Source organism: Danio rerio, chromosome 7 (assembly GCF_049306965.1).
Source record: "Danio rerio strain Tuebingen ecotype United States chromosome 7, GRCz12tu, whole genome shotgun sequence".
Taxonomy (NCBI): Eukaryota; Metazoa; Chordata; class Actinopteri; order Cypriniformes; family Danionidae; genus Danio; species Danio rerio.
The window spans coordinates 3,258,829-3,274,562 of NC_133182.1; the positions used below are offsets into that span (position 1 = coordinate 3,258,829).

A 15,734-nucleotide genomic window follows, 5' to 3' on the forward strand; every position below is an offset into this window, starting at 1 on the left:
ACAATTTAGACAGACCAAAGTATACAGTTTTAAAAATGGAGGCATAACTATCCACAATTGCTCCTCGATTGTCTCGTCTGGACTATTGCGTATTGTTACTTGTTTTTTTTTCAAGCTCCTCTCCTATGACCGTTACACTTCAGGAAGATGACAATAATAACAACAGCACATGTGAATGCATTTCCAGTGTGATTGAATGGTCATGTGAAAAGGATTTAAAGTTTATAGTTTTGATAGTGATTGTTACTTTATAATGCAGTAAAAATGCCAAGCGTTTTCATTGTTAAACGATGTTTTATTTTTAAAAACACATTAGTGTAAACACAGCTCTACCATATCAGGGGGCTGTTCCAGAAAGCAGGTTATGTGACATACCCGGGTAAGTTTGAGAGTAAGTAGGTGGATAACCTCAACTTTGGTTCCAAAATCGGAGGTAACTTCTGGGTATGTTAAGTAGCCATGGCAACTTACTCTCTGAAGATAACCTGCTCCGGAGCAGGTTATGTTCAGAGAGTAAGTTGCTATGTTCCTGAGTTTGTCTGTTTCAGAGAGTTTACTGAGCATTGCGTGCTCTTTTGATGAGAATATTTATGGATGTGGACACACAGATACAGGTTTTTTCATTGTGAGAGGGTTATAAGTGCATAGTTTTTTTCATAACCAAATTCATAATGTTAATGTATTTAACAAACCTTTTTGAAATCAAATGTGACAAACCGCGGGTCTGCGCTTACCATAAAAAAACATTCAGTGCAGCTCTTTGTATTCGCGTCAGGGCATTTTAGGCAACTGTACAATGTGGCAGCATGACCTCCTGTACAGTATGCCTGGCACTGAACTGTTTTTTACACTTTTGTACAGTTCCTTGGTCATACATTACTGCGTATCATTACACAGAAGATTCAGAGCACGGCAATAGCGTAGTGGACAGTGCGTGGATAAAGAACAACGGAGCGCACAACGGAGCGAGTTCGAATCTCACTTACAGATCTTGTGTTTTTTCTCTCCTTCTGCACCCTCACATTTCTGTATAATATTATAAGTGGCAGCTTTGTCTTTTGTAGGAAAATATACCAATAATTTAAGATGTAGGACGTCGTTCATATGTATACATTCACGCACACACACCTACATTTTTTAATATAATATTTTTTTCAGGGTTTCTAAATGCTATTGTGTGCATTAATTGCAGCTGATTTTAAAGCTCCATCAGTCACTAAAGGACACTGATAATATAAAATTTGTCCAAAGTATAAGTGTGCAGGTACAACTTAATTTTCTATCCTTAATCTTTTGGTGTTTCAACTATTAAACTCATTACTGCTTCCACTTACCAGCTCATCACACACCCCACCTCATCACTATGTTGAGGCTAAATGGCTGATTTTCAGGAAGTAATGATTCAAGTGTATAACACAAATATAGTAATAAAAAAACTATAAAGCAAATGTTGCTTAACACAATGTTTATTTTTGTTATATTTGTATTATAAAATAGAATCATTACTGGGCACTACATTGTTACTTGCTGGAGGACAAAAGATCCCCTTTTCTGCCTTATACGATGACACGTACCTGCAGCCTGACCCAGAGGAAATCTCAGTGACCCAAGCAGACAAAACAGATGGAAGAGTGCTAAAAATATATAATTCGTCAAAAAACTATGTTTAATCAAATAGTTTGTTCTGTTCATTTCTTCATTTCCTGAAATAAAATGAATGATTTTTTACACTGCTTTATACACACACCTTTCAACGTGTAACATATTTTTCATATTCTGTGTTTAATGACTTTGGACAGAGTTCTAGCTCCAGAAAGATTACAATTTCTATAAGCCTTATTAGTCAATACACATATTGTGGCCTTAAGAAATAAATGGCAAGAAAAATAAATGCATGAATGGTTACACAACATACTCAAAAAGGATGTTAAAGAGTAGTTTAATTTATCATTACAATAAAATGGAGGGTGGCATGTGTAATTTAACAAACTAATAAACTTTCTTATTATTTATTTATTTCTTTTCTTTCCTTCGTTGAAGCAGATGTGTAATCTCTGTGTTTAAAACCTCCAGCTCTGCCTCTGTAAAGTGCGTTGCCCTTTTTTTCTCACCGTGACTTTCTATGGTTTCTATCGTGAATTCGGCGATCTACTGAAAATGCCTTCAGGTGTGTGCCGTGCACGCGCATTAACCCGCGGTTATCTTCAGGAGGTTGATTTAACTAACTCTTACCACCTGTTTTGGAACCAACATACTCGCGGTAAGCAGGTTTTGGGTAAATCAACCGAGAGTTTAGGGTTTAGCAGATGGTAAGTTAACCCAGCTTTCTGGAATACCCCCCTGGTAAGAACTCTGGCTGCTGCATTTTGTACTGCAGATCCTGCAAAATGAAGAATAAAGCATAAAGCTAAACAAAATGTATTTAGAAATACTACATACAAAATCAACAAGTTGCCCTTCATTACACTGAATATATATTTTTATTAAAGCTACTTAAATATGTTTCAGTAAAGGGCAGTTTAGTTTCAGCCCTGTATTCATGGGCGTGGTAGTGGGGGGAAAGTGGACCTGACTACCCAGGGCCCCGTCTAGGGAGAGGGCCCTTTGAAATCCCACCAATTTTTTATTATTATTATTTTTTGTAGCCTACTTCTAATTAATTGGCCCCTCCAATTGATGTCAATGTCATTATTTATTTCAAAATATATTGACCCCCCCCCCCCCCCCCCCCCAGCTGCTGCTAATGAAGGGCTCGAAATTGCGACCATTTGGGTCGCATACAGTATAATGCTGATTTGTGTACAGTCATTACTAGGGAAACCATAAAATTTCAGTGCTCCTAAAGCGCCCCCTTGTGACAGAGAATGAATTTTTATTTCCAATAAATTTTTTCAGCTGTTTATGTTCAAATTTTTGCAATTATCGATCCATGTGTAAATGTGAAAGAAGTTAATGTGCCTTTTAAAATCTAAACAATTAAGTAATACTAATATAAGAAATTATATACTTGGATTATCCCTTTTAATGGTATAAAGGTTGAAATGCCATTGTATTAGATATTTTGTGTCTGTATACGTCTGCAAGATGTCTGTTAAAGATCTCTTGATCTGGAAAGCACCTGCTGTACACAAACGTCTGGCAGACGTCTGTATGATGTCAGTTTTACACACATTCTGAATCGCAAACATCTTAAAGATGTCTAATAGAAGTCTATTTCACATCTGATAGGAAACGTCTCGTAGATGTCTTGCAGATGTGAATGCAGACGTCAAATAGACATCTCCGAGATGTACGTGTGCTAATCAAAATCGGCCATTAAGAATCAAGATCGGCGCATAACTAAAAAGAAAATGGGTGCTCCAAAATTTTTTGGGATGCTCCTAACTTTTTGAAGTTGGGAGCACCAGAGCTACCAAGTAAAAAAGTTAATTTCGAGCCCTGTAATGTATGTCTGCTAATGTTAAATCTTGAGCTTAGTTTGTCAACCAGGCTGCTTGTTGCTGTAAGTAAATTATGGGCCAGGCCAGCTAACGTCAGGTTGCCAACATTAACCAGTTTCAGAAACAACCAGTGGTTCCGACACACCAGCAGAAGCAGCACTCAATGGTGGTGAATGAAAGAACCAGTCATTACTATAATCTGATTTGAATATAGATTAAAACACTATTTGTGCATGTTTATATTCAAATAATAAAAAAAAATGTGGAGGGGGCACACTGACATTGAGGGGGTACAGGGCCGAGAATTTGGTGCTACGCCCCTGCCTGTATTTGATATATTATTTGTAAATAAAATTGTTCTGTTGGTGTTTGGTTTGTGCTGAAGTTCTGCTTTGACAGAACTTTTTCCGTGTTTTAAAACAGTCATGGGTTTTCCCCCCAAAATAACAGGAGATCATACAAACAGCACATTCATGTCTTAGCCTAATTTGCCTACATTTGCAAGATGTAAATTTTGTTTGATGTTAGTTTCTGTTTTATTTTTGAACAAAGCCTCTCTATCTATAGTGACAATAATAGGAACTCAAAAAGATTCCCCGCTTATTCAAACTAATTTCAAATGAGGTGAATTAATACAATTCTTGAGTTTTGTAGTTTTTTTGGAGGTGGACAACTTGTTTTTATGTTCAATCTAGTTAAATTAGTAAAGGTTAACTCAACTGAGGCGGTTCATTCCGCTGTGGCGACCCCGGATTAATAAAGGGACTAAGCTGACAAGAAAAAAAATGAATGAATAATTTAACAGATTTGGGTCGGGACAGCATCAATGCATTATTTAGAACCTGCATTTTTTACAGTCTGAATCTCTTTGAAAATGCAAAGATTTAATGTTGTGCTCTGATCTACTGTACAGTAAATGCCAATTATGGATGAACACAATCTGACTAAACTATTAGCAATATATTGATATAATATAGCGACGACATTGAGTGCTCTTGACAAAGCACTTAGGATTTATTAAAGACACTGAGTGAAACATTAGCGATATTAGCTGTGACTTTACACATACACATTTGTAGGAGTTTCCCTATTGCGAGATCTATGAGAGGAGAGTATTTGAATGGTGGAGAGTTTACTGGTACAAGAATGTACTGTATTTGAACCAAATGAACTGTAAACGAACAAGCAACACATGTTTTCATGAGTCCTGGCCTTGAGTAAAGTGTAATACTGTGGCATAACCTGCTGTTTTGTTTTTTTCAAGATAAAACATAAATATTGATCAGTTGAAACAGAACAGGGTATTATGCAGAAGGATTTTTCATTTTCAGTAACAACATTAGAGCACTTCTAGTGACCTGTATGCCATAACAATATCGCCAGTTTAAGGTTTTCTTTAAAAATAAACAATCTTCACTGCCTGATTGAAATACAATATAAAGTTTGTTTCATAATATACAGAAAGCACTGCATTAAATTCATTTCTTCCCGCCATGTCTTTAAAATATGAACATTTATTTCACTCCAGTATTTTCAATGGTGTTTTTGTGCTGGCCTGCTGATTCTGACGACACGTGTGTGTGTGTGTGTGTGTGTGTGTGTGTGTGTGTGTGTGTGTGTGTGTGTAAACAGCTTTCATCTTGCTTTACACTTGAACTAAATGATTGAATATTTTTATTACATTACAACATCATTGCTGTAAAAGCAACCTTATGACATTGAAAAAAGAAAAAAACATTAATCGTTCTCTGGAAGTTTATCGGTAGTTAAAGACATGAGCTGTTCATATACACTATAGGTTGGAAGAATGGTCCAAAGTGAATTTTCACAAACTAATTTCGAGAGGAGCACATGACATGATTGAGTACGGCTGGCTGCTCATCTGAAATCATTTATAATCCAGTCAGAGTGATCCAAGCTTACTCTAAATGGATCGTTTTCTCCATACTGCTCTATCTTCGTGTTGGAAGGACCCCCCCCCCCCCTTCCATCCCATCTCCTCTTTTTCCTCCCTTTTCTAAGGGGGAGCTCTCAAGACCTACATAATCTCAGATCCCCTGATTTGCTTATTGACCGGGCGGGAGCCTTTGGCTTAAGTATCTCCGAGCTCAGGGCTCTCTCCCAGGACAGCATGCCAAACCTGCTAGTAATGCTAAGTATATCTAAGTGGGAACTCTTGAAATGGTTCACGATTTTAATAAGCTGCTGAAAAACAGCCTACAAGTTATCAGTTCACTTCCATTTGCCACACTTGAGCTTTTTAAAGCAGTTTTTTTTTTTCATGGATTGTTTTAATTTCCTTACCCTCGCCCTATCCTATAGAAATAATCCTTTCAGGCAAACATCCAGACAGCAGACATTCAGTCAAACATCGCCTGCATCATCTATTAAAAATGTTTTAGCCAAAGCAAGAGAATGTTGAGAAAAACATAATAATGGAACAAATCATATGCCACAGGTCTACAGTGAGCAAGTGGGATTGTCTAGTCTAGATATATACAGTTGAAGTCTTAGTCTTAAATTATTAGCCACCCTTAGAAATTTTTCCTTTTTTTTAAAAAAACCATAAATGATGTTTAACAGGACAAGGACATATTCACAGTATGTCTGATAATATATATTTTTTTCTTCTGGAGAAAGTCTTAATTGTTTTATTTTGCCTACAATAAAAGCAATTTTCAATTTTTTATAAACCATTTTAGGGACAAAATTATTAGCCCCTTTAAACCTATTTTTTTTTTTTTTGATAGTCTACAACTTTTTTGATAGTCTACAACAGAACAAACCACTGTTATAAAATAACTTGCCTAATTACCCTAACCTGCCTAGTTACCCTAATTTACCTAGTTAAGCCTTTAAATGTCACTTTAAGCTGTATAGAAGTGTCTTGAAGAATATCTAGTCTAATATTATTGTAACGGCGGGGGATGACACATACAACTGGGGCTGCGATCGCTGGTTATCGTGACATAGCCCCCCCTCTAAAGAGTGGCTTCTAGATGCTCCAAATTCAGTTCAGGCGGGAGGTGGAGTGGAGGCCGAACAGGGGGAGGGATAGAGGACCAGGACCATGCAGCTGGGGCGTACCTGGGGTGTGGAGCTGAGGCAAGCCTGGAGAGTGGAGCTGCGGAAGGCCTGAAAAGTGGAGCTGCGGAGGGTCTGGAGCATGGAGCTGCGGAGGGCCTGGAGCGTGGAGCTGCAGAGGGCCTGGAGCATGGAGCTGTGGAGGGCCTGGAGAATGGAGCTGCGGAGGGCCTGGAGAGTGGAGATGCGGAGGGCCCGGAGCGTGGAGCTGCAGAGGGCCTGGAGCATGGAGCTGTGGAGGGCCTGGAGAATGGAGCTGCGGAGGGCCTGGAGAGTGGAGATGCGGAGGGCCCGGAGCGTGGAACTGCGGAGGGCCTGGAGCGTGGAGCTGCAGCGGCTCTGTATCATGAGACAGCGGAGTGCCCAAAGCATGGATCTGCGGTGGGTCTGGAACATGGAGCTGTGGCCGTTCGGGAAGCTTAGGCGGCGGCGGCCATTTGGGAAGCTCAGGCGGCGGCCATTCAGGAAGATCAGGCAGCGACGGCCATTTGGGAAACTCAGGCGGCAGCGGCCATTAGGGAAGCTCAGGCGGCAGCCATTCAGGCAGTGGCGTCGACTTTGGCTTCGGCGCTGGCTGCGGCGTCGACGCTGGCTGCGGCAGTGTCAGCTCTGGCAGTGGTAGCTCTGGATGATCTGGCAGCTCTGGGGGATCTGGCAGCACTTGAGGGTCTGGCAGCTCTGGAGGATCTGGCAGCACTGGAGGGTGTGGCAGCTTTGGGGAATCTGGCAGCACTGGAGGGTCTGGCAGCTCTGAAGGATATGGCAGCTCTGGAGATGGCCTTTCAGGAGCAGGAACAGACTTGGGAGAGGAAGCCATCTTGTGAGCTGGCAGACTGGGAGTGGCCATCTTGTGAGCTGGCTGTGTGGAATGAGTCGCAATCCCCGTTGCCAGCAGGTCTTGCTGTTCTTTGCCCCCCCTCAAAAAAAAAAAAAACATATTTAGGATTTTTCTCCACCTCGCCTACGGTGAAGGGGGAACCACTCATTTGTAGTGTAAGATCAATATAATATGCTAATGTCCAGTGGGGATTGTGCAGTTAAAATCATTAAACATAACTAACTCATTTTTGTGAGATGGGCCATATTTATAAAGTCCTCCATGTACACCTCAATGGACCGTGCTTCCAGACAAAGACGCATGATCTTTATTGCCGCTGGATCCATCACACTGGCCGGAGTCTTCTGTAACGGCAGGGGATGACACACACAACTGGAGGTAAGATCCAATATGCAGGTTTAATCGTAATCAGGCAAGCAATAATCAATACAGGTGCAAACAGGTATGTACAGGCAGTCCAGAATCATAATCATACAACAGGCAAGAGGTCGTAAGGCAGGCGGCTAAACAGGACAATGAGGATAAACAAGGCTGGGTCGAAACACGGGAAAACAAGACAGGGTAAATGCGTTGTAATATCATCACAAGATAAACAAGACTCGGCAAACTGAGAGCGTGAATGTGTGGCTTATGTAGTGAATGCAATCAGTCTCTGATAGTCCTCAGATGTTGCGAGTGTAATCAGTCTAGATGAGTAAGCATGGGTGTCTGGGCGAAGTGCATGTATGAATATGTATTCCAGGAAAAGGGGGAAGTGAAGTCCATGGTTATAGTGTGAGAACCAGCAATCTCTTGAGAACGATTGCTGGTTATCGTGACAATTATTTACCGTCAACATGGCAAAGAGAAAATAAATCAATGATTACAGATGAGTTATTAAACTATTGTGTTCAGAAATGTGTTGAAGAAATAAATAATGGAAAAAAATAAAAAGGGGGCTAATATTTCAAGGGGGACATCAAAGACTCGTCTGTCCTTGGTGTCTCACATGAATCAGACTCATGCTCTCTACTCCTCCATGACCACCACAGCAGCTGCTCAGGATACGGCCTGGTCCGGGATTGTGGAAACCTTGTGATCATCTCTTCACAGGTCTTGGATTGCATCAATGGCACTGCATAATCTCTGGGGGTCTCGGGATGAATATGGTGGAAAAGAGAATAAAAACCTGGTAGCTACTGTTCATAATGTGTATAAACGAGATGCAGAAACCTGTGTGGGGCACATTCATGCATCACACCATTATGTGTTGCATTGAGTGTATGCTTTACTAAAAAGATAGGTCTTTAATCTAGTGTTGAACTGAGAGAATGTGTCTGAGCCTCGGACATTATCAGGACGGCTATTCCCGAGTTTAGGAGCCATACATGAAAAGGCTCGACCTCCTTTGCTAATCTAGGTACTACCAGAAGTGAGTTGGATTGTAGCGAGACAGAAGGTTGGTCAGATAAACAGATTACCTCGATTATTTAAAATTTTGTAATATTTTAATATCAATACAAAACTTAACAGGCAGCCAGTTTAAGGAGGATAAAATTGGGGTGATATGATCATATTTTCTAGACATGGTAAGAACTCTGGCAGCTGCATTTTGTACTGCAGATGCAAAATGAAGAATAAAGCATAAAGCTAAATAAAATGTATTTAAAAATACTACATACAAAATCAACAAGTGGCCCTTCATTACACTGAATACATATTTTTTTATTAAAGCTACTTAAATGATTCAGTAAAGGGCAGTTTCAGTTTCAGCCCTGTATTTGTTATATTATTTGTAAATGAAATTGTTCTGTTGGTGTTTGGTTTGTGCTGAAGTTCTGCTTTGACAGAACTTTTTCCGTGTTTTATAACAGTCATGGGTTTTCCCCCCAAAATAAAAGGAGATCAAACAAACAGCACATTCATGTCTTAGCCTAATTTGCCTACATTTGCAAGATGTAAATGTTGTTTGATGTTAGTTTCTGTTTTATTTTTGAACAAAGCCTCTCTATCTATAGTGACAATAATAGGAACTCAAAAAGATTCCCCGCTTATTCAAACTAATTTAAAATGAGGTGAATTAATACAATTCTTGAGTTTTGTAGTTTTTTTGGAGGTGGACAACTTGTTTTTATGTTCAATCTAGTTAAATTAGTAAAGGTTAACTCAACTGAGGCGGTTCATTCCGCTGTGGCGACCCCGGATTAATAAAGGGACTAAGCTGACAAGAAAAAAAATGAATGAATAATTTAACAGATTTGGGTCGGGACAGCATCAATGCATTATTTAGAACCTGCATTTTTTACAGTCTGAATCTCTTTGAAAATGCAAAGATTTAATGTTGTGCTCTGATCTACTGTACAGTAAATGCCAATTATGGATGAACATAATCTGACTAAACTATTAGCAATATATTGATATAATATAGCGACGACATTGAGTGATCTTGACAAAGCACTTAGGATTTATTAAAGACACTGAGTGAAACATTAGCGATATTAGCTGTGACTTTACACATACACATTTGTAGGAGTTTCCCTATTGCGAGATCTATGAGAGGAGAGTATTTGAATGGTGGAGAGTTTACTGGTACAAGAATGAACTGTATTTGAACCAAATGAACTGTAAACGAACAAGCAACACATGTTTTCATGAGTCCTGGCCTTGAGTAAAGTGTAATACTGTGGCATAACCTGCTGTTTTGTTTTTTTCAAGATAAAACATAAATATTGATCAGCTGAAACAGAACAGGGTATTATGCAGAAGGATTTTTCATTTTCAGTAACAACATTAGAGCACTTCTAGTGACCTGTATGCCATAACAATATCGCCACGTTTAAGGTTTTCTTTAAAAATAAACAATCTTCACTGCCTGATTGAAATACAATATAAAGTGGGTCTCATAATATACAGAAAGCACTGCATTAAATTCATTTCTTCCCGCCATGTCTTTAAAATATGAACATTTATTTCACTCCAGTATTTTCAATGGAGTTTTTGTGCTGGCCTGCTGATTCTGACGACACGTGTTTGTAAACAGCTTTTCATCTTGCTTTACACTTGGACAACTAAATGAATGAATATTTTTATTACATTACAACATCAATGCTGTAAAAGGAACCATATGACATTGAAAAAAGAAAAAAAAACATTAATCGTTCTCTGGAAGTTTATCGGTAGGGAAAAACATATTTTTTCATATACACTAGACATCGACATCAGTTCGCTTTCATTTGCCATACTTTTTTTCTTTTCATAGATTGTTGTAATTTCCTAACCACTGCGGAGGACCCGGAGAGTGGAGCTGCAGAGGATCCGGAGCGTGGGACTGCGGAGGGCCTGGAGCGTGGAGCTGCAGTGGCCCTGGATCATGAGACATCGGAGGACCTGGAGAACTGCGGGCAGCCGGCAGGGCTGGAGGCTTGTGGGGAGCTGGCAGGGCGAGCTGTCTGGGTGGCGCCGACAGGGCGAGCTGTCTGTGTAGCGCCGGCAGGGCGAGGAGTCTGGGTGGCTTGGATAGGGCGAGGAGTCTGGATGACGCCGGCAGGGCAAGGAGCCGGGCTGGGATCGGCAAGGCGAGGAGTCTGGATGACGCCAGTCGGGTGAGCTGTCTGGGTGGAGCCGGCAGAGCGAGGAGCCGGGCTGGGACCGGCAAGGCGATGAGCCGGGCTGGGACCGGCAGGGCAAGGAGCTGTGGCCGTTCGGGAAGCTTAGGAGGCGGCAGCCACTCGGGAAGCTCAGGCGGCAGCCATTCGGGAAGCTTAGGAGGCGGCAGCCACTCGGGAAGCTCAGGCGGCAGCCATTCGGGAAGCTCAGGCGGCGGCCACTCGGGAAGCTCAGGCGGCGGCCACTTGGGAAGCTCAGGCAGTGGCATTTGGGCAACGACGTTGACTCTGGCTGCGGCGCAGGCTGCGGCGTCGACTCTCGCTGCGGCGCTGGCTGCGGCGTCAACTCTCGCTGTGGCCCTGGCAGCTCTGACAGCTCTGGAGGGTCTGGCAGTACTGGAGGATCTGGCAGCACTGGAGGGTCTGGCAGCTCTGGAGGATCTGGCAGCACTGGAGGATCTGGCAGCACTGGAGGATCTAGCAGCTCTGGAGATTGCCTTTCAGGTGCAGGAACAGACTTGGGACTGGAAGCCATCTTGTGAGCTGGCTGACTGGCTCCTCAAGGCTCCCCCCCAAAAAAAAAAAAAAAAAAAAAAAACATTTAGGATTTTCCTCCACCTTGCCTATGGTGAAGGAGGATCCACTCTTTGAAGAGCTAGATCAATATAGTTCATAATGGAGCAATGGGGATCATTCAGTGGCATCACTGAATATAAAGGCTCGGATAGTCCTCCATGAAAATGAGCATACCTCACTCATTGATGTTGAATGTACCAGGTTGATAAAGTCCTCAACATACTCCTCGATCGACTGTGCTTCTTGACGCAGGCACATGATTTGTATTCCCGCTGGATCCATCTTTGGCCGAGTCTTCTGTAACGCCGGGGGTGACACACACAACTGGAGGTAAGATCCAATATGCAGGTTTATTCAATGGTCAAGCAAGCAATGGTCTAATCAGGTGTAAACGGGTATGTGTTGGCAGATCCAGAATCGTAATCAGTGTACAGGCAATAGGTCATAAGGCTGGCAGCTAAACGGGATAACAAGGGTAAACAAGGCTAGGGTCTAAACTCGGAAAAAACAAGACAAGGAGAAACGCGTTGTAATGTCACTGGAAGCAAAGAAGACTTGGCAAACTGGATGGTAGAATGAGTGGCTTACGAAGAGTGTCTAATCAGTCTCTGAAAGTCCTCAGGTGATGCGACTGTAATCAATGTAGTCCAGAGGAAGGCGGAAGTGTAGTCCATGGTTATAGTGGGGACCAGCGATCTCCAGAGAGCGATCGCTGGTTATCGTAACAGATGACCTGACAAACAAATCCTTGTGTTCATTATATTCTTCAGATACGAAAATATTTGCTTTGTGAAATTTAAAGTATAATGTTTGGCAATTGGAGTATTCTGATTACTAAATATTGAACTGGTTTTATGCCATTTGATAACATATGTTATCTGGTAAACAAAGACATTCATGACTTTTATACCAATGCTGGAATTTTCAGATATGGGCAACAAACAATCAGAACTTAATAGAGAGGGCTACACTGTGGTGAGTGAAGATCGCTCTGGTTACTAAAGTAACCCTAAATGCTATATTTGGATTTAATCCACAAATGGGGAATTCATTTCAGAAAGCCAATTGTCTGAAAGAGTATATAACGAGCCAATAAAATGCCAACTGAGTTGGCAGCGTAAGCTTGCGCACCTGTAGCTTATTGCAATCAACTCTGCACATAAGCACAGGGAAAGCAAGGCAACGCTATTCTTTTAAGCTGAAGAGACTGACACTTACAGCTGATTAACAATCATAATGGCGATGCTATATAGCATTTCCATTCCCCTCCTCGGGGAATGAGGGTTACTTTAGTAACCAGAGCATTCCCCTTCGGATGGGGAACTTCAATGCTATAAGTGGATTTAATGCATGTATGGGGAAATGTCTGGAAAACGCCATAATGACTGCACCTTACCTTCGCCTCCGATGAGAGGATAGCCAGGCATAGCGTGAGCGCTCCTGCATCATAGAGAGGCGCGGTCTTCCAACGTGATCCCTGGCCCTTACTTATCTCGCTTCAAAGAAGATTTATGGATTTAGATATATTTTTCAGGAGCTGCAAGCGTCTAGATAAGAAAAGTACGACAGTACGTTGGGAAGATGCTGTGGAGGCCACCTGCTACCCAATGGGGAGATATGATGGCAAAATATATGGACTAGCCCTGAAAAGGGGGATTACACATATAATAAGATGGTTAGCGGAGAGGGAAGACACGGGTCCACCTGTGAGGGGGGACTACACCCTGGCTGAATAAGCATATGGGATCATGCATAGCAGGCACCTATACCCAAAACGCGGGCTGTACAGCGGGCAGACCTACAACCTAATGGGCCAGCAAGTGATTCTGTAGGAATCTGCAGGGCTTACCTAAGCGGGGAACTTTACTGACAGATGAAAAAGCGCACGTATCTCCATGTTAGGGAGAATGGCGCAGCAAGCTTCTTTCAACACCTTAACCGAGTTGTTTCCTCAATCACCAATCACCGGCTCCACTCGCAGATTGTAAAACCTTACAAATGTATTAGGTGTCCCTCTACAGCTCTACAGATTTCTGTTAGAGAGGCGCCGCATGCACGCGCCCAAGAGGATGCAATGCTCTGAGTGGAGTGTGCACGCACTCCTGGGGGACACGGCTCACCCTGGCTCTGGTAAGCGAGGAAGATGGCATCCACTATCTAGTGGGCCAACCTCTGTTTTGATACGGCACTTTCCTGCTGCCGATGGCCATATCAGACGAAGAGCTGCTCAGATGATATAAAGCTCTGAGTGCGGTCCAGATAAATGCACAAAGCGTGAACTGGACAAAGTAAGAAAAGGGCTGGGTCTGCCTCCTCCGGAGGCAGCGCTTGCAGGCTCACTACCTGGGCTTTAAACGGTGTGGTAGGAACCTTCGGCGCATATCCTGGGCGGGGTCTCAGGACAACATGAGAGTAATCTGGCCCGAATTCCAGGCACGAATCACTGACCGAAAATGCCTCTAGGTCCCTGACCCTCTCAATAGATGTAGACGCGACCAGCAGAGCTGTCTTCAGGGACAGAAATCTTAAAGATACTGAGTCAAGTGGCTCAAAGGGATCTGTATGCAGGCTTGTGAGACAGCGGGCGAAATCATGGGCATGAGAGGGGGGTGGGGTGGATTAATTCGCTTAGCAACCGGATGATGAGGTTATGCCTTCCCACGGTGCTGCCAGCCACTGCATCATGATGAGCGGAGATGACAGCCACGTAACCTTGAGTGTGGAGGGCGAAAGCCTGCTCTCCAGCTTTTTTTGGAGGAAAGAAAGCACAACACTGATCTGCCAATTTCGGGGGTCTTCTCTGTGGGAGACGCACCATTCAGTGAATAGACTCCACTTCAGGGCATAGGCGCGCCGCGTGGAGGGGGCTCTAGCGTGGTATTAACCACCGCAATCGGTAGGTTACTGTAACATTCGCTTGCAGAACGTATTTTGGATAAGTGTGTGCGTTCGTTTGTATGTGGGTGTGTCGTTTCATGCATGTGTTACAGGTACGAACGGCATTGGAGGATCCGCATTTCGTGCTGATGACGTTGGCCGCTGACGCTGGGTTTGCGCCACCAATCGCTGGTTGGCGTAGCGTTTAAAAACTGCCCAAACTGCAATGGCGATCTCTCTCTCTCTCTCTCTGTCTCTTTCCTTCTCGCCACTTCTTGCTCTTATTCTTTCTGTGAGTCTCTGTGAGGACAGTCTCTCTCACGAGGGCTAGTCTGAGAGAATGTGTTTTCCTTGTTTAATGCTCTTGTCTAAAGTTTGCGATTTAACCATGTTTGTGAAATTGTCCAGTTAACTGACATGTTTGAGTGATGCCTCGGAGAGGTGTAGGAGTGAGTAAGTCGCGCGATATACATATACAACACTCAGAGTGATATTTTGTATTAGTTCATTAGGTTCAGGAGAATGTGCTGTTTTCTGTATGTTTTGTTTTTAGTTAGAGCAGTTTAGTCAAGACGTTTGGTACATTGAAGATGTTTCTTTTCATGCTTTTCTTTTCATATTTAGTTTAGTTTGGTGAAAACAGTTACTGAGTTTTGTTATATTTATTTCTTTGATTTAAGCACAATTCAACTACTTCCTCTCCCGCAGGTAATTCATTATTTAATCATTGTAAATATTTTTCTTTCACTGTATAATATATTTTCACTGGTTTCATTGGATGTGTGGGCAATAAATAATTGCAGTGATTATTTGATTCAGTTTATTTCTTTCTCCATCCGCTTGTCACACACATTAAACTAATGTATGTTATGTAATCTACTCCTAGTTTAATATTAACATCTAAAAGGACGTAACATATAATTGGGGGCTCATCCGGGATGTATTTAAATTATTTAAAATCTTAATTTAGTCCCGGATAATAGTTTTGTGTGTGTGTACTCGGATGGTGTAGAGAAAAAAGGAGAAAAACTGTGACAGTGAAATAGTATAATTTTCTCTCTTTGCAATTTTGGTATTTTGTAAATAAGTAGGCTATTTGTGAGAATTTAGACAATGAGTACTTTTGATTTAGAAACATTTGTTGCTAATCCGACATTGGAAGTTTTTGAGCGATGTAGGAAAGACGATTTATTGCAGATAGGTGAACACTATAGCATTCCTGTTGTGAGGCAGTCTTTAAAGCGCGAGGTTAAAGACGAGGTTTTAAAGCACTTGATTAAACACAAAATTTTAAATTTACCTGATGCGGATGGCGATAAGGCTGGTGCAGAGGCT

At 42.0% G+C, this 15,734-nt stretch overlaps 1 protein-coding gene across 1 annotated transcript; it reads right to left on the reverse strand.

Moving 5' to 3' along the window:
* Positions 1-7,719: 7,719 nt before the first annotated feature.
* Positions 7,720-14,386, reverse strand: LOC141375248 (uncharacterized). Its single transcript, XM_073907893.1, has 2 exons — positions 12,919-14,386; positions 7,720-12,255 (listed from the first exon to the last, which is right to left on the reverse strand). Exon 2 carries the CDS (start codon positions 11,479-11,481, stop codon positions 10,615-10,617), a length of 867 nt encoding a protein of 288 aa, XP_073763994.1. The 5' UTR covers positions 11,482-12,255; positions 12,919-14,386; the 3' UTR covers positions 7,720-10,614.
* Positions 14,387-15,734: the final 1,348 nt, after the last annotated feature.